Source organism: Aythya fuligula, chromosome 8, assembly GCF_009819795.1.
Source record: "Aythya fuligula isolate bAytFul2 chromosome 8, bAytFul2.pri, whole genome shotgun sequence".
In the NCBI taxonomy this organism is placed as follows: Eukaryota; Metazoa; Chordata; class Aves; order Anseriformes; family Anatidae; genus Aythya; species Aythya fuligula.
The window spans coordinates 21,217,319-21,239,437 of record NC_045566.1 but is presented as its reverse complement, the minus strand read 5'-3'; the positions used below and the strand labels follow the sequence as shown (position 1 = coordinate 21,239,437).

The 22,119-nt window shown below is 45.7% G+C and overlaps 1 protein-coding gene across 1 annotated transcript in view; it reads right to left on the bottom strand.

Annotated features, from left to right (window-relative positions):
• Positions 1-22,119, bottom strand: part of XPR1 (xenotropic and polytropic retrovirus receptor 1) — a 95,511-nt gene that overhangs the window by 31,827 nt on the left and 41,565 nt on the right. The window contains exon 3 of the mRNA XM_032192450.1: positions 4,455-4,556. Within this exon, the coding sequence (XP_032048341.1) occupies positions 4,455-4,556 (102 nt within the window). The remainder of the gene's footprint in view (positions 1-4,454; positions 4,557-22,119) is intronic.

The following is a 22,119-nucleotide window of genomic DNA, read 5'->3' as shown; positions in this document are numbered from 1 at the left end:
CTCAAGTATGAAAAAGGGATTCCTTTAACATGCTGCTTTACCTACCTTCAGAAAATAATTGTCTATGCTCAACAATCTTATTTTACAAGCAGCACAGATGACATCATTCGTGATGAATCACAGAATGGGTTGGGTTGGAAGGGCCCTTGAAGCCCACCCAGCTCCAGCCCCCTGCCCTGGGCAGGGACACCTCCCACCCGCCCAAAGCCCCATCCAGCCTGGCTCTGAGTGCTCCTTTCTTTGTGTTCTGTACATCTGGCTCCTTCCAGGCTTTATTCCTGCTGCAGCCTCAGCACCAGCCATGGTGTGTGCTGATGAGCACCACACCAAAGCTGGCGCTGGCCACGAAGACGCCGAGCAGCTTTGCAGGGCAGGAGCAGAGAGCTGGGAGCTGGAGACAGCTGCACCAACCCATCCAGAGCCCAAAGCTCTGCCTGGCAGGCTCCTGCTTGCCAATTTAATTCCCTTCGTTAGAGAACAGCTCATAGAAAGACTTCATAGCAATTCTCAATTCCTCCTCCCCATACAGGGTAATATCCATCCCGCAGAAGCAAAAAAACCCTTTGGAACAGAAAAGGGAGATCAATATAGGAAAATCAGGGATGGAAGAACCTGAAAGCCTCCGTAACTTTATTGATCGTAAACTGAGTAAGAGGTTTTAAAAGCACAGGGAATGAAAACTCCTTTCTGACAACTTCCACAGCTGCAAGGGCTCCACTGAATGGAGATGACGTAGCCCACAGCGTGATGTGTCTGTCCACAGCCACACAATATTTAACACACTTGAGGTCAGGTTGCCAAAAAACACTCCCTCCCCCCTTCAGGAGCTCTCTTTGGAAGAAGTAAGAGATGTCTGCTGGAGGATCTGTTAGAATCAAAAGCCTTCATATAAATAACACTCACAAGTTCACTCTCTGTATATTCAAAATGTTACATTAAACCATCTGTGACACACTGAGATTTCCTTTGGATCAAATTATTAAATATGCAGGGGTTCAAACTTACATCTTTCAACTGAAAGCACATGTTCCATTGTCCCTGTGTCCAGAAAAATCTTAAAATCCAAGAGTCTAATAACATGGTATTACAAAAAAAAAAAAAAAAAAAAAAAATGTTTTTGAAATAGTGAGAAAACTACTGCAATTTTCCTATCTGTTTGCAAACCAGCATCCATTAAATAGCATCATCTCCAATATAAACACTCTTAATCATCCAAAAATGTGGCTTGGAAGAACCATTGCAAGTCTTTTAATTCAACCTCCTACTCAAAGCTGGCCCAATATTCGAGCTAAATCAGGTTGCTGCTGAGCAGAGTCACGTCCTGCCTTCCAGACGGCTCTCTCCGTCGGTACAGGCAGCCCACGGTTCCCTGCGGATGGGTTTTTAAAGACAACTGAAGCAGCCTGGTAATGACCTGCTGCTCCTGGACGATGGCAGCCCTGCCCCATCTCCTGCATTGACTCCAGTTATCCAGCCCGCAAATCAGTTCATCTCGTTACGGAATGATTTTATTACCGAGTCACTGCAGATGCAAAAATAAGAAACAATGTGTGCTGGTATTCTTAAAACCTCCCGGGGAGTTGCCTAGGGAAACCACAACGCAGAGTAGAACTGAATTTCTCAATTTGCAATGTATTCCAAACTATTTGAAAGGACATTCACTGCTATCACTAATTGAGCACTCTGAAAAGTGACTTTAAAAAAAAAAAAAAAAGAAAGGATGCCATCAAAAGAGTTAGAAAAAAAAGCAGCAAACACTTAGAAACTGGAACCACTCTTGTTTTGCAGCACTCTGCACGACCTGATGACCACAGAGTGCACAGCTCAAGTGTAATCTCAAGGCAAAGACTAAGGAAAAACCCAAAATCAACAGCAGCAGACTTCAACAAAAAGACTTGCAGTAAAGATGCAGCTTTCCCCCCAAAGGTACTCCTAGATCCTGATCAAAGATGGATCCTGATCAAGCTGCTCCCCAAGTTCCAGTTTGGAAAAATGGTCATCTGCATGGTCACGGCAGTGCTCAAAAACTGTTTCAACGGGCAATCTAATAGCCCATACCTGCCCACAGCTCTTCTGTGCATTTTAGGCACCTCCTCCTTTTCTCTACTTGTACGTATCACATTCAATATTTTCTTTACCAAGTTAAAGCCACAGCTTCCTACCAATGATAAAAGGAGCTCCCGAGTTAACATAAAAATGTTACTAACTGAACAGCAGCACAAGCAGAATCTGATTATACCAACTTAAACGATAACAAACTTCCTCTCTAGAGAATCCCAAACAAACCAAAACTGGCCACAAAAGAAATCTTAGCTCTTGAACAGGCACTCCTCTGCTGGAACTATCTGAAAATGTTACTACTAGTGTGGTTTTTTTTCTCCTCTTTCAAGTGTGTGTAAGTTTACTTGAGAGCAGTCCAAATAATCACAAACTGTTTATCAAATCAGATTTATTTAATGGCAGTTTTCCTTCCTACAAAGCCAGAATAATGGCCTGGGGAATTCAGGCTGCGTTTGATGCGAGCCGACAATGTTTGAGCACAGAGCGAAAGGCACGGGCATCCTGCAGCAGGCAGGGCTCATTGAGGAGCCCTCAGGACAGGAAAAGGAGACGAGGAAATAAAACAGAGATCAGCAGAAGGATTAGCTTTCATGCAAGTGGACAATATTTATTGTTGTAAAGACAAATGTATAATAAACCATATAATAAGCCTATAATAAATAGCACGAACCAGGCCATAATGCAAGCCACCGCCTGCCTGGAGTTACAGCAGGGTCTGACTTGACATATTTCAGACACGAGCAAGGCAAGAAATATTCCTTCGGTGGTTCCTCTGGGTAGCTTAATGTTAGTAAGCCGAATACAGGGTTTCCATACTGTTAAGGTCACATTGCTCTTCTGCAAATAAAAGATTCATTTAATTCTCATCACAAGCGATTTTTAAATTGCATGTGTTCTCTCCTATATGCTTTTGAAATGACAGCAAATTGAAAAAAAAAACCTTCCTTGTATTCTGAGTGGCATTTTATACAATATGGGAAGGGGTGTGGATACGTGGGTGTGTACGTGCTAACAGCTCTTCATTAGCGAAAATTATCACCTGCATTGTGCAGGTGAATTGAAGAACTTCCTGCACCGAGTTGCAGAAGATCTCAAGGTAAAACAAAATTGAGAACTGTTCTGAGTGCGGTTAGGTATAGATGAACTGTATGCAGAAAAATGCCTATGGGCTAAAGAGTAGAGCAGGCCCAACAAAACACACTGCTTCTGCCTACAAATCTCCCCTTGCCTTGTTCCTTGCACCCACTATGGCTAGAGCAAAACAGCACTGCCACAGAGCCGGGAGAGCTGGCATAGCCTGCCCCAGGGAGATTCGCTTCCCTACATGGAAGCTGAACAGAGGCAAGTTGCAGCGTACCCTTACTGCATCTATTGTGCCTTCAGCTATTCTCATCTTCACCACCCAGACTCTGTTAGCGACAAAGTCATCGCCTGATAGTTATTAAAGTATTTTTGCACACTTCGACTTTGTCTTTGTTACCAGACTGAAATCAAAAATAGAAAAAGGCTACTATGGAGTGCTGCAAAAGCCTGTTTATTGCAAGATGTTAATAAATCAAGAACACATTAAGAGAAGCATGGCAGCAGTCAGTACATCCCTGTATCCATATTTAAACTGTTTTCCAGCTGAAAACCCTTTTTAAACCTTACCAAAAGAGGCCATAAACCAGCTCAAATGTAATGGTGGGTGAAACTAGGACACACTATTACAAAGCCTTTTGTAGCAATATTACAGGGCAAATTTCTGATTATTCCATTCTGAAGTTTGTTTTCAAAACACAGGGTGGGAAAACAAACAGCACTTTGAAATATGAACCCTAGGAACCCCTGCTCCAACCACCCTTACATTTTTACTCAAATTTAGTAAACAGGATTGTATATACAGCCAGTGACGAATTGCTACTGGCTGATCCAGTCTGAAAAGTTGCAAATGTAAGTTAAGTGCCTAAAAACCTCTTGAACGCATCAGGACAGACAAGTGACCATACATAAGCAAGTCCAGGATAGCTCGTCCAGCAAAAGCTCTGAGAACACCATCTAGGGAGCTTTGCACTTATGCCTAAAACAAGCACAGTAGACTGCCACCATGGGTAGGCTGAGAAACTGTGCCCTATATGTAAGCTGCCACTTAAATTTAAGAGCATCTTCAAAGTTCAGCAGGATGCTATTACAAAGCAATGAAATTGCCTGCCCTTCATTCTTCCTCCATTCAAAAACCATGGTTTTAGTTCCACATCTGTGATTAAACCAGAGCAGTCTCCCATATAAACATGCCCTGTAATTACCTGATGGTAGACCTTCGTGAACACTGTGGCTATTCTGAAAGTCTGGGAGCTTCAGACTCCTTTTGTGTTGCCGTATTTTCCACAAATACACACAAATAAGCACTTTACCTGAATAGAAAATGTTGATTTTGGCAAGTTCTTTCTCGCAGGTTTGGAAGAACTTCTCTTCAAACGTGGCAAAACACCTTTTCACTGTGTCTTCATCTGTGTCTATGAAAGAAAAGAGAAAAAAAAGGTTGAAACAGAAGAATATAGGAAGAATTTTCTAAATGGCTGCCATTTGCCAATTGGAAATATTTCTTCAGAGTAAATCCACCTTCTTTGTCATGTGGAGAAAGAAGAATTATCAAGTCCAAGAGGCTTTGAAGGAATGTGAATTTGACTGATAAAGGAATTGCCCCAAGACAGAGAGGGAAAGCCCCACATAAGCGGTAGCTGAACCTTGACCAAAGTTCCCATCATCTTTTTACACCCTTCAAGTGCTACTGCAGATCCTGCACACTTCATTTCCACCTCCTAACCCAGCTTGTGTGTGACTGCACTTGTAGGGCCACCCTGGATGAAGACTGCTTTCACAGCTACCATTACAAGGTCCCACACTGGTGGAAAGGGGGGACCATGTCCCGTCCCCAACGTGTACCCACAGCACGCAGATGTTGTGGGGTGGTCCCCTTGCTCCTTCCTCCCCCCCAGCATCCCACCAAGAACCAGATCAGGGAGAGATCTTCCGTGCAAAACAAAAGCTGATTAAGTAGCAGCATAGCTGCCCCTGACACGTTACCGTTGCTTCACATCAGTGCTAAATTATCATATTAAACCACCCAGAAATTGTTCTGCTCTCCAGTCTTGGGCATTGGCAAGCTCACCAATACACTTGAGAGCAAACCTCTTTAACAAAGGTTGGGTCTTAACGGTCTTACCCACCACAGACAGAGATCTAGCTCTTTAAGAACAAAGCTGGCCATGAAAACTATTCAGGCCAGATTAGCAAACAATTTTATTTAAAAGAAAAGTGCCAAACTTAACCGAAGGCTTCATTTGACCTTGTTGGTGGACTCACAGGCTTCAGCCACCATTCCTACCTTTTCGTCACTATAACCTTTTTACCCTTTGCTACCACTGTTTCTCCTCTTTCACATGTAATTTTGAATAGTCTCTCCTCAGCAAATGGTTCACATTTTGCCAAATGTCTCAGCCCTTTTTGGTGCTATTTCATTGCACAGCAACCTTTTTTCACATCAACCCTGGAGAACTTCACTTCCAGAGGGACATTGCTCTGGCACTCCACACAAACCAAGCCAGGACTTCGCTTTCTCTTGGAGCCCGATTTTTTTGCCAAAGTCAAATTTGGCAATTAAAGCTGCAATTCAGCTGCTTTGTTATTATAAGGAATACAGTGAAACATCTCCAGAAGTCCAGAATGTCAAAGACAATGGGTAAAAATTAAGGAACCCACACTGTAATTGCACATTTTAGCACTGTCATACTCACATACCCAAGTGTTACTAATACTGAAATACAGCAGATCCTTCATACCTGCCATAGTTTGCTGAGTTCTCATGCAGTCTTACAGACTAAAAAAAGGTAGTGTTATTACAAAGAGTAAAAATTAAGTTACTTAAATGGTCTTGAAAAGCTCAAGAAATAGATCTTGAACTACAGGTTTTTAAAATGAGATAAAAAGAGTGTCTACAAAAAAAATATCAGTCACTGGCAGATAAACATTCTGGACTGTCACAACCAAAAAATCTTTTTCTCTTACCATTAATTTGTAAGTAAAACAACCTCAAAGTAGTATTAATCAAGATAATATTTAAATATAAACTTTTAACAGTTGAAATTTCCTGTTTTTTGTTGTTGTTGTTGTTGTTGTTTTTTGTTTTTTTAATGCTTGTGGCAGCATTATTAAACACCATAAACCTACACATACTACATTAACACTTCAAAGGGTTTGGAAGAGCAAGAGCAAGTAACACCACACAAGCCTGTGGGTGCAACGCTAGATAAAGTCTTTCTTGTTCTAGACTTTGACGATGCTCTTTTGGGGTTGAAATAAGGAACACAGAGCAAACGCCGTCCTGCACAGATGAGCAGCGTTTCCAACTCCACCATCCAAACAAGCGCTTGCAGAAAAGAACTGCAAGAACCCCTGAGGCTGCTCCAAACTCCAGGTTTTGGCTCCTGGGGACTGATCCTTGCAGATCCGCAGCTCCTCCTGGGGCCCAGGATTCCCTCACTCGCACAGGCAGACCCCAAAATGAGAGGGCTGCGGCTCCTCTTTGCTGAGCAGAGGCCGCTGTGGCCCCGAGGCGTTATTGCCCATCTCGGCCCAAGGCCCCACTCACTGCCCAGACACAAATCCCTCTTTGCGGGTAGCCTGGAGCACCAGAAGGACACCAAACAGCTCTGTTTGCTTTGGGGCTAGTAATTTCTAAGGGCAGAGCCACAGCGGTTGCAACACCATACCCCGGGGCCCTGCCAGTAAGGCCGACCTGGACTTGCCTGCAGAGCCCTAGCCCTTGAGCCAGCAGCTGCTAGAAATTACGGGGCCGTACGTAACATGCAGAGTTTTGGTTCTCTGGCTGCCTGAAGCTTTTCAGATGACAGGAATTAGAGTATCAAAATGGTTCAAAGCAACATGGTGTTAAACTAACACATTGCCAAATAAATGAGTACCTTGTTTGCTACGTTACTTAAGGAAACGGTAAGTAAGTCTGTAGAATTGTTTCACTGCATCTGAAGTTTAGAAAAGGACAAAGGGCTTTAAATAAACAAGCCACTCTTGAAAGACCTTCCAAAAACCTTGAGATTAGGAATTCAGGTCTCTCTTTAGACCTCAAAACATTGCTGACTCAGAGGAAAGCAAGGTTCTGTATAAACTATTCAAAAACCTTATCCAAACACCTTCTTATAAAAGATATTTTGCAGGCCACGGTGGATGCCAGTTTTAAAACCCTGGGTTTTCTGTGAAAAGGTTTCCCTTTGGTTCCATTCCCACTGCAGTTCAGTGATTTAGCTGCAATAATAAGCAAGTGCTGCCAAGGCTATTGCCTTTATTTATTTTTTTCCCCCCCAAGGCTAGGACAGGACAACATTTTCTGCCATGAGAAAATGATGGTGCCAGAAACTGGCCTTGGATTCAGAAGCTCCATGACAACAGAAGCTATTGCTAAAAGGCATCGAGCTACCTCTGCCAATAAGGACCAGTGGTAACCTTCCTTTTGTTCCTTTTCTATAGCCCTATTAGTCCATTTACCCTAAAATCCACGATGTTGCCAAGGATCCACGATGAACAAGGCTGCCAAGAAGATAGCCCGATCGATATTGCAGCTTCCTGACCTCATCTTCCTATGCAACTGCCTGCTGTGAATAGAAGACAGCACAGTGAGCCTGAAAGCCTCTTGTTCTTCCTTGCAAAGCCAAGTGGTAAGCCGGAGCAGTCTGGACGTACTCCCCTGTCTCCACACTTTCTAGCTTGCACAGAGTTCAGATGCTGGCTCACCTAAAATATAACCTGAATTGAAAAATTAACCTGCAAGTGGCATTCCCGAGCTGGCCCATGGACTCATTTCTCAGCGCATGTGAGCTGTACATCCAATTTCTTGTTTTCTGCAGCTGTGGGATATAAACAAGTGATCAGCATCCTGCTCCGCTTACTCACTTCTACACAAGAAAACAGACGGGAAAGGTTTGCTTTGTTAGAACAGTGCCCCCTGAAAGGGCATCATTAACAAAAAATCCTCGTCTTTATCATATGGAATTTTAAGGGGCAACTAATTAAAAAGATTAATTAGCTGTGTTATGGGAGCAGCACTGGTGCAATTCTCTGAATCACCTTCTGTTTGCAACAAAACAGTTTTATCTGAGTAAGCCTATTTCAACACTTCAGCTGGAGAGGAGGCAATTTTAATTATTTTTCTTTAGGAGAACTCTGCGGTCTATTCCGTATAGAAAAGTCAGACTAAACGTCAGCATGAAACACATTAAATCGTACTGGACTGGTGACCACAAGTCTAATATCACCACTGTTTGTTTGACTGTGCTAAACTTTTAATGTTTTCCATACCCTGTTCTTGGCTGCTCGCTAACAAAAAGCTCTGTGCATTGGGCTGGACTAGGACAGCAACAGTGGGACTGTGGCTCTGAAAAATTAGCAAAGCTAGCAGGATTTCAATTTAAAAGGAAGTTTTCTTGTGCGTAGGTCCAGGAGGACAGTAACTGCTTATACTTCTAGGCTCTGTGGCATGCTAGGGAAAAGGGAAAAAAAGAAAAGGAGAAGAAAAAGAAAAAAAGGCAGCTTTTACCCACCACTCAAACTTCTAAGAGAAAAAAGTCACTGAAGGAGAAACACATCTGCTTCCAAACCCCCCATCAGCCCTTTCTCTCTACTCAACCATCACCATTTCCTAACATCCTTGATGATTCTACTGCACCAGGGCTGTAGTTTCCTAACCTTTTACATGGTACAGTGAAAAGTTTTACAGCTCAAAATCCAACTGTGTAGCTCAAATGCAAGAATGATGATCATCTATACATCCTTAATGTGTCGTCCTCGTGTTTACTGGGGGATTTTTCAATGGGACGGATTTTTCCACACGGCAACTCCCTCCTCAGTGCAGAAAGCTACACTCACATCAACTGCAAATGGTATCACTCACTCACAGCTTCTAATAAATGAATTACTCACCATACATTTTCATGCCCAATCTTGTGGCATATAAACTTCTGCATGAGATTGCTTTTAAGTGCATAGATATAGAAATCTCCTCTTGCTATAGGAAGAGAGGGAGCAGACTCTGCTCCCCCTGTACCGCATGGAAGGAACGTTTGCTTTCATGCTGTTTTACCTTCACTTCTGAGTTGCAACCTCCACACTCACGTGTAATGATGTGCACCTCTCTTGGAATTTATTCCATCCACAAAAAGTGGATCTTGAAATAAAATATTATGAAATCAGCAAGGAAGAGGCTTCATGCATTAGCTAACATTAAAAAAATAAATAATAAAATAATAAGAAGTATAGAGACTATACCTGCTTTTCGAAACTGCCATGGATGAGCTGGTCAGCTCGCCACTTAATGACTGCTCCAGCCCAAATTAGATTTGGTTATTCAATTATTTCCCTAAATCTAGTAATAAGAAATGACCAGTCAGGTAGCAAATGAGGTTGGTGCTGTCCGCACAGGCAGTGGTTATGTGCGGGCAGGGGAAGGAGGAGGGAAGAGCTGCTGCAGGTCAACAGCAAGAGTTGTCTCAGGTTTTGGTTCACCATTTTGTTTTTAATCAATTTACCCAGAATGAAAGGAATCTCTTTTAAAATACCTTTAGAAAGTATGATTTTCAGGTGAGTAAAAATTCTGCTTTTTTATTTTTAGGTTGTATCACTGGAATCTTTCAAGCAAACCACCTGGCTTCTGGTAGATGGCTTATTTATCTGGGAAGAAAAAGCAACCTCCGCAACACGCCTACAAGCAAGATGTATAACCAAGCGTCTACTATAAGTTATTTGTATTTGTGACTCCATAAGCACAGGCCCTGAAGCAATATCACCATCCTGGTAAGAAATCAGGTGTAGAAGAGACTGGCAATGCACGAGCAGGATGGGATCAGAAGGTGCTGCCCAGCAGCTCGAAGGGTGCTGGCTGGGTTTTGTAGTCTGCAAGCACTGCTCTGTGGCAGGGGAGCTGGTAAGTCATTCTGCAAACAGCAAACAAGGCAGTAGCCCTTGTTAGGTGCTAGGCAGGAGTCACCACAACAGGAGCATGGTTATACTGGGACTGGGATCCATCGACACGCTCTGCTGCTGTGACAGCTCCACAAAGCCAGGCACGCTTTGAAGCTGACCTCCAAATTCTCTAATTTCAGAGCGAAAAGGCTCTAAGCCTTCAGCAGACACGTAAAAGACATGTCTAGATCAACCCTATCCAGCTAGAAGAGGATCTAAAAGACTTCTTTCCTTTCCAAATAGCTTGAAAAGGGGAAGGAAGAGCTCAGGGCAGTGTAAGCTCACGTCCCAGCTTCCAGGCCGAATGTCCCCAGTGCTGCTGTTAGAACTGGGCACCATTGGGTTGGCCAAATTCTGCTCACTGCTGGTGCTGTTTCAGCTTCCCCCCATTGTCCTCTGCTCATACAGGACCACGATGTGCCACTGCTTTCACAGCCCCTCGCCCTCTGTGCTGCGGGAGGTAATGGCACTACCAGCAGAACCACAAAGCCCAGCCTGTGTGGTGCCTCCCATTGAAGGACAGGGAGGCAGAAACTTGTGACAGAAAAAAAAAATAATGAAGAGAAGTAACACAAATACCTAACGATATTCCACGAACTGCCGTGAAGGCGTTGTTAATGCTGTGTGACAGACCTGACTGCCAGGAGACAGCGCCCAGCGACTCACAGCACCTGCCTTCCCCGGTTAAGAGCAGCTGGAAAAAAGGGAGTGTGGACGAGCAAGCCCTCCAAGAAGGGTGCTAACCCATGCTGAAGTAAGAGACCCAGAAACGACTCGCAGCTCTTCTGGCTGAAAAGGACAGCACGGGAGTAGAGGCATCAGTAGTCATGCAGAAGCTCCCTTGGGACTCCTCTGAGAGCCAGGCTTTCTCCTCACACCCCGCAGTCCCGGTACAACTGTCTGTAAAATCAAAAGATGTGCTTCCAGCTTTTTCAGCAGCTCCCCTACCTCAAAACTTCCAAGAAGGCTTTGTTCGGTTACTGGCATCTGTTCACCACCTTGTACAGCACCAGAAACGACGATTTCAGATGTAGCCCTCAGCCCACCTCACCAAGCACCCTGGTTTTGGTAGTTATCAGCACTGGACAAAGCATTTCAGCACCCATTCTGACTTGGCACAGCAAGGGATTACGCTCCAGAAAATGCCCTGAAACCCCCAACAACGACTTGTTGCCATCGCTGTGACCAAACCATGGGAAGGTTGAGCTGGAGCCACGCTTTGGCACAGCAGAGACCGGTCACAGTAAATGCACCCAAAACCAAACAGGTTGCTGACATTCAAGCTAGCAACTACCAGCAGGAAAAGAAGAAAGCCAACATATTTCATGTTGTTGAAACTAGTTCAGAAGGGGCTGTTTTCCTACCCAGCAAGGAGAAGGTCCATTTGGACTAGCAGGGAGGGAACGACTGCAGAAAGTTTCCAAAATGGAGATGCTTTGTCCTGCCAAGCACTTGCTGCCTTCCCCAGGTACCGGCATGGTGCAAGTGCCTGCAGGAGCTGGAGGTGAGCTACAGCCTCCTCCTGCACGCTGCCAGCACTGATGCTGAAAATCTGTAGGAAAACGGTGCAATTAAGAGCAGCATTATAGCTTTTTAGAAATCCGGGGAGGAGCAGAGTGCCTCATGATGCTGCTGGCGTCGAGGCAGGACAGGATGGGGAAGGGAAAAGGGAAAGGGAAGGGAAAGGGGGAGGGGAAAGGGAAGGAGAAGGGAAGCCCTGCTCCTGCCAGCACCCCGCGTCCTGGAGACCTCGCTGGGGACAGGCAGACAGGAGTCACGGCTAATGGTTGAAAATCATTTTGCATAATTGGAGCTGATAGGAGACCCACACCCATCACCCCAGGAAGCCATTTGCATCCTTGTGACAGTAACAGAACAAACACAATTTGTAAGTAGAGCAAAGAAATAAAACCATTCATAATTGGCAGAAAGGACCAGGTGAACAAACCATCACCACTGCCCAGAAAAACAAAACCAGCACTGCTCTGAAAACTCTTCAGACACGTGAGAGCTGGGGATGTCAGAGCAGGGGGGAGAGTAATGAGAAAGGGAAGATTAACAAAACTGTGTCTTGGGAAAGACTTCAATTAATATTAAGAGCAGGCAGAAAGACAAAACAAATGATGCAGAGCCAGCTACCGGCTCCCCGTACGGAGGAAAGCAGAGACACAGCACAAAGACAAACCTCCCTTAAACACGCTATTGATGGCTTAATTTCCCCCCGGGGAACAAACACGATTCAAATTCATTTTTCCCTTTTTTATTTCGTTTTATGTTACCGGCTATTAAGAGCAAACAGTTGGCAAGAAGGTAATAAACAAGCAATTATCGGATGAAGAAAAACACGGTTCTGAGGTTATCTCGGAGAAATGCCACGGGACTTGAGAAGGGCTCTGTGCAAGATTTTACCAGGGGACCTTTACAGCCAGCATGCAGCTTCTTCCAACGTCCCAGGAAAAATTAAATAAAAAAGCTTTTTAATTCTCATCAATGTTTGCACTAATGTCTCCATAAACATTTTGCACGATTTAAACCGGCGTTTTTCTTTTGAAATGTTCATTACTTAGAGAGTTCAAACAGCAGCAAAGGAGCGTTAAGGGTAGCGGCTTATCTCCTCAAGCTGGCAATTCTTCTGTTTCGGTTCTTGCAATATCACAGCGACAGATGCTGTCAGATCCTCAGCCATCACAAAGGCTCAGCCCTTCCCTCCCGCCCGGGCGCAGCACCCAGCCGAGCCCACCCTGCTGCTCGCTGCAGCCCGGAGACACCGCGCTCACGTCGAGATAAGCACAAGGCCTCCGGTGCAGGTGCCCCCACAAGTCTGGAGTTTTAAACACACTTTCAAGCAGCATCCCTTGCCTCCCCTTATTCTCCATCCCGTGCCCAAAGGGCTCGTTTTAATCCGATTCAAGCCAAAGAAGCGCTCCTCAGATGCGTCTCTGCAATCAGAAGTTTTGCTACGATTTAAGCACGTGGAAGGAAGAAGCTGGGGTTCAAATGCCCTTCCCCCAAGGTGAGGGAAGATGGCCTTTAAAAAATGGGGTTGATTTGAGAGTTTATGCCCATTGCAACTGCTCAACAGGGCTTCTGTGTTCAAAGGGTAATTCTGGTTTAAGATTAAAATGCAGCAGGGACCAGGACCGTGCTCATTTCACTGCCTGCCTTATACGTCAGTCTCCCTCTTTGTGCAGCGCCGGGCATCTCCTCCTGCAGCATCCCTGCCAGGCCAGGCCAGGAATCCTTTAAAAAAGGATTTTTACACCCAGAATGAGAAGAAAGATTTAGAGGCACGTGATTTCCCCCCCCAGCTCCATGTGCGGCACTGCTGGCACTTCGCAAATAAAGCGGCAAAAGGAACCCTTCAGCAATTCCTATTGCTTGCAGAACAAAACCTGGTAGGAAGGGGGTACACAAACCACACAGTGGCTGCCAACACGAAAGGTCCGTTCTGCATCCAAACACGAGCTAGAAGCCAGTGTGCTGAGGGGGAAAACACCACGCTCACCGGTGAGCCAAGGCAGAGACCCAGTTCCTTTAGGGACCCAGTTCATTTCTCCGTCCTACCTTTACATTTCTCAGGCTCTATATGCTCTTACCTTACACACAGGCACTTACTCTGTTACGGGTAAATGAAACAAAGAGTACTTTGCTGTAAAAAAACACCAGCCCCATGCCTGATCCTGCTGCATGTGGCGCTTTTGCCAAGCAGCAGCCAACAAGGCAATGCCCACTCCGCAGCTACGGCTCACCAGAAACTTTACAGCTTGCACAAGTGATTAAATTAAAGATTGTTCCTTATTTAAAGCATGGGTGACACAACCAAAGAGTCAAACACTCAAAAGAGCAGCGGGAAAAAGCCGGGAGGAGCTCAGAGCTCCTTTGACCTGGCATTTGCAAGCTTTTGCTGCGTGTGCTCCAGGAAATCTCAAGCCGCCCACGAGGCACCCCACTTCTCAGGAAAGCAGAGCCCCAAACCATTATTCTTGCTGTGCTTCATTGTGCTTCAGCCTCACGACAACGTCCTCGTAGGAAAGCCTCACGGCAGCAGACACGAGCTCTGCTCGTGTAGCCGGCACGCCGCTCGCAGCAGCCGAGCAGATGGAGTGCGAACCTCGCTGCCGGGGGACAGGAGGCTGTCACCGTCCCGCTCCGCAATCCTCCGCGAGCTGTTATCAATTAGGAGCTAAATTCAGAAAGGATTTTGGTGAAAGACAACACTTCAAGGTGTTTACGGGGAAATCAATCTGCTCCTTCAAGAAAAGGAAACCGTGTACGGCAAGGTTGTTCTGCACTGCTTAAATCTGTCAGCAAAGCACCCGCGCCAAGTTGTTGTTGTCCCGGTTTTCTTTCCTGCAAGGATTTTAATTTAAGCTTTAGGCAAATTCATCCATTACTTTAACCACAAACAGAGTCAGGATGGCCTTAAAAATGGCATGATTTTCTTCTCACCAAAAGTTAAGCAGTTTTTTTCTGGCAAGTGTTTCGGGGGATGGGATCAACTCAAGAGCAGGAAGCGCACAGAGGGACAGGGAAGCAAAGGGGGGACATGAGGAGAGCCTAAAATGTCACCCCAAAGCCACACAGGACAGAGGAACTGTTTTGCCACAGCCACACCAGTATGTATCAGCAAGAATCAGCTTCAATAGGTTCTGGGGCTTCTTTGAACTGTATTCACCCACACAAAATGCCGAGGCCGCCCCAGTTCATTCACTCAATTGATTCACCAACTGCTCTGAAACATGAATAAATATGTAAGCAGCTACTCTACCCTAATTAGTGGCATTCAGTGAATCTAACCAGAGAGCCTAGACCTCCAGCCCCTGCTTTTTAGCTCTCAGTGCCTCCCTCCTGGGAACTGAATAGCAATCAGCTATGTAATCCAGAGATGGTTGCTTTTTTCTTCCTATTTAAGGTGGAAAATAGGGGGGTAGGGCAGCGAGACAGGACTGGAAAACAATTAAATCCTTAAAGCCAGGCAAATGGTCTGAATGTGCTTAAAGAACGTGTCTAAGAAAAAATTATATATATATATATGTATATATATATATACACACATACGTTAGGAAATATGGAGAAGAAATAAAGGAAAAATAAAAATGATGGCAATTGCAGAAAATATGAAACAGATGATGCATTTCCTATGTGATAGCTTAAACAAGTCCCAGGGCACACCTCCTAAGTCCATCAAACACCCAATTTACATAAAATCATTAATTCATTACGGTCCCGAAAGAAAAAAGGGATGGGTTAGGAGGGAGGGGATGGAATGAATATAGTGAAATTGTGAGCCAGAGACACGAGCCCAGACACCCCTATCCGTGCGCACGGAGCTTCCTGAAGGTGAGAGGTACACAACCAACTTGAAAGAAATTTTTCAGACTAAAAAACCTTAAACTCTGCCAACACTGAGCCACCATATTGTTGAATACATGGGAAAATGTGCATATGATGGTAATACCGCCTGCACGCCCGCTCTGAGGCAGCACAAAGGGAAGCTGCTGAGGCTGCACTTGTCCCTACCAGTGATGAGAGCTGTTTGCTTCTGGGTCAGTTTACAGCACCCCGAATTAGCAACACGGCCCCTGGCCCTGCTAACCAAGCCCGAGGGCTGCCAGGCTCTCAGCCACCTCTTTTGACCCACTGGGGCAACCTCAACTTTTCAGGAAGCTTCTTGCTTCATGCCCGAAATAACGGGAATTTTTAACCAAAATTAATCCAAAAGATTCAAGCCCCCTGCAAACTCGCATGTAACATATGGACTAATTTTAGGTTTCTTTCTTGTTTTATCACTTGAGTCACACACACCCTGAAATTGCAATTTGGTCGCTATCAATCTGCCTTCAGAGACAGTGCTATCAGGGTAATCCCACAGCACAACATAATTGGTCTTACAGACGGCTGCACTATTTTTAAAGCAGAGCATGGAAGTATTTTCCTTCCGTTTGCCAAACAAGTATATGAAATATGCCACATGGCAGGTAGCATGCAGATGACAAAACAGTCAAAATTCAGCAGAAATACAAGATGGGGTTGTCAAAAGGATGCCAACAAGTCTGCATCAAAAAAAAAACACCAACGGTATCTGCTGCAACAAAAGCTTTGGCATATCTTTGCTCTCCGGAGATGATGACCTCCACAATCATTGCTACCTTTGTAATCTTGAATTCAGCTGAATAAATGGGAACTGAATTAAACCCAAAAGAGTGTCCTGGGTCTTGGATGCACACTTAGCAAGGAACTGCTGGTGTGCCTGTCTGAACCCCTCAGATGCAAGAAGTCACCAGAAATTAGGAGGATATCACCAGACGAGCTGCTGACACGAAGGAAGCAGATTGCACTGAATGCAAAGATAGCAAGTGTGCTGTAATGGATAGATGGAGACAACACCAATTTGGTTAATTTTGGGGAAATGTCCAAATTTGGAACCAACCGGACAAACATTTACAGGTTATCATGCACCCAACACTGGGCACGGCAGGAGCACGCCTCTGGGAAATCCCTTAAGGAGAGAATTCAAGTCTTCAACCAGACGAGGGGGCCAAGCAACATTTCAAATCCATGGCCAGGACTGAGCAGAGCATTTGCTGCAGTCACCGTGCCATCTGGAACATCCGTTTGGTGCTAGATATTCTAAGCAATGATAAAGCAAAGATATACACAAGACCTACAGGTTTTGTATTGCACGACTACAGAAGGATGTAAGGTATCAAAGGCAGCGAAGACAAAAGGTCTACAATAAAGCGTAAAAGCGTTCAAAGGAAATTGTATTAACTTATTGAAAAGAAAATGGCTTTCACTTTTGGGGAGTAAAGAAAGAACCTGAAGGGCTGTGCAGGTACCTGCACTAGGGTCAAGCCAAAGCAGCCCTGAGCCACGAGCCAAGGCCTCTCTTGGCAGAGCCCGAGCAGCCCCCCGTGCTGGCGGTGGCTGAGCCGACAGCATGAATTACTGTGGGTTGTTCTGAGGGGCAGGAAAACGCCCCCAAGGCACAAAATACAGCTACACAAAGGCAGCCTGGGCACAGAAAGTCACTGGTCATTACATCAGCCTTGCTTTTTTAAGAACAAGCTTGGAAAGACCAACCCAGCTGGCCACTGCAGAACCAATGGATATATTTGCTTTTGTGTTTGCTGTACATGGGCAAATCTGGGAAATTTATAGCAAATGATGTTATATGTTACGTATATGCATTTTTGCAGCTAAAGAATTAATTCTATCATTTCAATTTCCTATCTCCAGACATCATGAAATTAGAAGCCCTTGGGTAAAGCCCATGGACTAAGACCTATCCATGACAGGTTCATCGGCACGTCCGTGCCAGAAGGCTTTTCTAAAAGGTAAAGATCCATTCAGCCCGCAAGGCTTGGAAGGGTTTTAAACCACCAACCTGATGTGACTGCCCCACAGCTCTCTTGAACTCCCCATGATCTTTGCCATCCCTTTGGTACGCCTGAAAGCCATGACTGAGAACCCGGCTTTTGTTTTCTGGATGAAAGGTGAGGAACAAGAACCCAGGTGGTCAGACATCCCGGGTGCCTTTCTCTCAGGAGCAAATCTAAGCATTTACTAATGTGTGACCTCACATGCCTCTCTTTTACTAGCATGTTTCTTAATGCTAAGGAAATGATCTGTGAACTGTTCATTGAGTGCCCACAGACAATGTGGGTTCAAATATTCACAAATATTCAAATATTCACTCAGGAGAGGCCAGCTCGGAGCAGCAAGCTGCCTCTGCTGCCACAGGCAGGCAGAAAAGCTCTGAGCAGCAGTTAGTTTTCTTGCCTGCTTTCACCACTGCTCTCCACAGACTGATGCTAACCACGAAGTTCACACAACTCACATCAGTTACCGCACCAGAGGTCAGGAAACAGCAGCCAGAGCAGAGGCGAGCACTGGAACTGCTCAGGACCCATGAACCTGAACCCAGCCCCTGGTTCCAGCTGCCAGCAGATGCATTCAGGTGTGCTTGGGTTTCTGCTAGCTGGGATGCTCTCACTGCTGCTGCCCACAGCTGAAGAATCTACGTGAGAAGGGCAGAAAAGCCAGGGATGAGAGCTGAGGAATATGTGGTACATCAGACTTGTGCTGTTGTACCCATCTAAGAGAAACAAAAAAAAAAAACAAACAAGCCCACAAATCTATAGAAACTAATTCCTCTGAAAAGGTTGCTAAAGAACCAGAACAGTCTCACTTTCCAACAGAAAGGACTAAACTTCTTGCAAACCTTCCCGTCCACCCCCCTCCCTTTCTTTTTTGCATATGCAAAATCATTAACGAATTTGCCATCTGCACTCTCACTGCTGCTCTTCACATTTGTGCCGCCTGAAAGGAAGATGGTATCGGTGAGCTGCAGTCCTCTTTGGCAGCTTTCAGAAATGAAATATCAAATCAGTCTGGTGACATCTTTGACCCACGACGGCACTGCAGGTTCTTGGAAGGAAATTCCTGGATGAAATCGATAAGGTGCCATAAAACCCTGTCAGCTTTGCTATTGCTCCTCTAAAGGGCTGCGTCAGCAAGACAAAGCAGCCCAGAATTCGGTCCCAGGATGTGGGAAGGTAGGGAAAAGGCTGGGCTCCTACTGCTGCGTGAGGGACGGTGGCTTCAGGAATAGGTCAGCACCTGCGGGATGCATACTGCATGAGCAGACAGCAAGGCAGCCCTTCTCCCGATCTCCTGAACTCCCAACAGCTGGGAGATGGTCCAAGAGCTTTATTTTAGAAAAGAAAAACTGCACCACCGTTTGTAAAGCAAACAAACATCATTGTGAGGTTCGCTTTCTGCTCGTACCTGCTCACTGTGCAGGGTAGCGCATCCTTTCTCTGCTGGCAGCCAATTCATTCTGGAAGCCAGACACACACATACGCAGCTTGCGAATGCACAAAGCTTGCCAGCAAGGAACTCTCTCCCCGCCACGTGGGACAGGAATATTTCACCACCCTTTCTACCCAAACAACAGCCTCGGTGCTACATCGCACGTGCCTGGCAGCCAGGCGAGGAGCAGCAGCACCAACCAGCGCCAACATCACTGTTTCCCCCCCTGCACCTTTCCACATGGCCAGCCCCAACTCCTGCCGCATTGGGAAGACCCCTCGTACTTTTTCCAAAACGCTGTTTGAAGGCTGCAGGCGCTTTCCCCCGGCAGCACAAAGCACCCGCAGCCATCTAATGCTCTCTATTGTCTCTGCTCCCACTTGTTTGAAATTCCTGCGGGATCCTGACATACTTCAGTGGTACTTTAATAATAGCCTAATAATCGTTCCAGACAATAACTTACATTGTATGGAGACCTCGTGTGCTGGGTTGGGTGGGAGGGGTTGCCTTGGTAACCAGGAAAAAATCATACGACAAAGAGACACGAGAGGACACGAGCTGATCTGTTCACTCCCTGCACAGAAATCCATTGGAAACGGTGAACTGGCACGGAAGTAAGGTTCTTTGGTCAGAGTGAGTAAATCTCTAAAAAACAACTCATTTAGAGACGGCCTGGCAAGCAAGGGCTAGGTAAGACAAAGAGGACATCACTACTACAGCAATTGCTCTCCAGTGACCGAGACTGTCCCTCCTACGACTGCATGTGAGGAATCAGACCCTTGGGCTTTTGTCTCACTAAATCCTGCAGGTCATAAGTGTGTATGGCAGCTGGCAACACATGGCTCAACACGAAGGGTGGCTAAGACAAGCTCCATGTCACCAGCTCCCAGGAAGACGGCCAGACGGTGAAGACACCACCATGATTTATGCAGGGAAGGACAAAGGTGGCAGGCACTACGGATCCGGTGTGCTACCAACAGCAGCTCTGATGTCAGTAAGATGGAAGCTCGTAGTCTAAATGGCTTCATTTTAATTGTTGGAAAAAGGTAATGAGGTCAGCAAACTCCTCGCTCAGATGGCCCACGCTCATGTTTCCTCTTTGCTCTCTTTTGATCAAGTTGGCAGCTTTCTTTGAAAGGCATCAATATTGTAATACGCAGCCACTCAAGCCCAGCTTTTAAAACATGGCAAGGATTGCTACTCTATGTCTGAAAATAAACACGCGCAGACTACACATTCTTGCGTTTGTCCTCCAGAAGAAGAAAAAAAAATAGCTGCTGCTAGCGCAAGCAGCCCAGCTAACTGCCCCCGTCCTCCAAGCCCGCAGAAAAACCTGGCTGCTCACCAGGAAAAAGCAACCAAGAGGAGGACAAGGGTTATTACTGGCATTGTGGCTTGCAGGTTCATGCTCCTCAAAGCCTGAAAGGGAAGTAGATGGAGCAGGCTGGCAGCTGTGTCACCTCAGGAGAGGCGGCCAGGCTAACGGAGCGCTAAGGCCTGCAGGCCCGGCCAGGGGCTGAGGCGCAGCCATCGTGAGGAGCCAGGCGGCAGCGCCGCCGCCAAGCAGGCTCCCCTAGCACCTCCTCATTAGCTCAAATTAAATGCCGTGTCCAAAGCACAATAACAAGGGTAGCTAATAAAATTCTAGTCCCACGACGCCGTTTGATGTCTGTCTGCTTCTCAGTTCTCAATGGCTGGGCGGGCTTCCCTGCTCCGTACCACCGGTGGAGACGGCCACCACACGCACTGACAGGGGAGGCCATGAATTCGGGTCATCACGCCTACAGCCCTTTTGTGGGAGACAGGGCTGGCAAAGGGGAAAAGGGGAAACAAAGTTTGTAAGGTGCTGGGTGTGGGATGAAGGGGAGAGGGCTCCCTGGGGGCCAGGTGGAGGATCTGGAGGCTGAGCAGAGGAGGACCACGGGCGGGATGGGGCTGGCACCACTCTCATGTGCGAGGAGGAGGGAGTCACTGATGGAGGCTTGCCCCTGAATAAAAGCTTCCTTGGCTGTGCACTAACAAGGCAGCTCACAGGGGGATGCGACGGGCGAGAGAAACCTCTAATAAAAGAGAGGCAGGAGGCGAGGCACAAAGAGCTGCTCTTCAAAGGGAAGCGGCGCGGGCTGATAAGATGGACTCCTTCCAGCGCGCTTCCTTCCCAGCAGCCAAGTGCAGGGGTCGGCCTTTCTTCGCGTTGCCTTTGGAAGCAGGATCAGAATATGGATATTTAAAAGCATGTTCTGGCACAGATCCAGTTTCCTCGCCAGCAAGACTTTCAACCTCTAACACTGAGCAAAATCCTACTAATTGAGGAATTGTTCTCGCTTCAAAGAGCCATTTTTACAAAGCTTTTACAAAGCCAAAGATATCAGATGAGGCCAGTAACATTTACTTCTTCTGTAAAATACTTAATGGCAGGAATTTAAACCTGCAGGGATCAGGAAAAAAAAAAACAACGTTGTGTAGTAACTATAGAGACCTCATTTCATTTTGAATTCCACATTTCAAACAGCCGGCAGAAAACTGAAAGAGAAGCCATTCACTTGACTGCGAGCTGGAAACGTAGCACCGACAGAGAAAAAATGGGGATCAGGAAAGGGCTGGAAAGGTGAAAATCCCTCGAGACATCCTAATCATGTTTTGCTGCGTATCACAGGATAGCAGACAGCATCTCAAAAATGGAAGCGACAGCCGCCACTGCTATCACGAACATTTATCTGGTGCATTCTCAGACCTGGGAAGGAAGCAGAGCAGTGATACTGCCATTTAGTTCAGCCGTCCAAATTGACTAACCAAATCTATAGATATGACTAAAATGACAACTTTATCTACAATAATTACAATAATTTATTTTTTTTTTACGCCAGACAGCCGAGGAAAAAAAACCAAGCATGGTCTTGTTATCTGTGTTTCAAGATAAGTACTTTAGCCGGTCACCTCTATCTTTGTCACCTGCACTCTTAAAATTACAGACATAAGAGTGTGTGCCATGGGAAACAAAGGCATTTCTTCAATGAAATAGTTTTTATTTCCAAACAAGCCAAGCCTTTTTAATAGCCTTCAATGTCCTTTCAGTACCCCAACTAAGAAAATATATGAGAAATAAAAGACCACTTAGAAATAATTCCTACAGATAGATAGGTACACATGTAACACAGCTATTTTTTACCCCAGCTAAAAACTCCGAGAATAGTATAGACCAAACTTCAAAGGAATGAAATAGATGATAAAAAC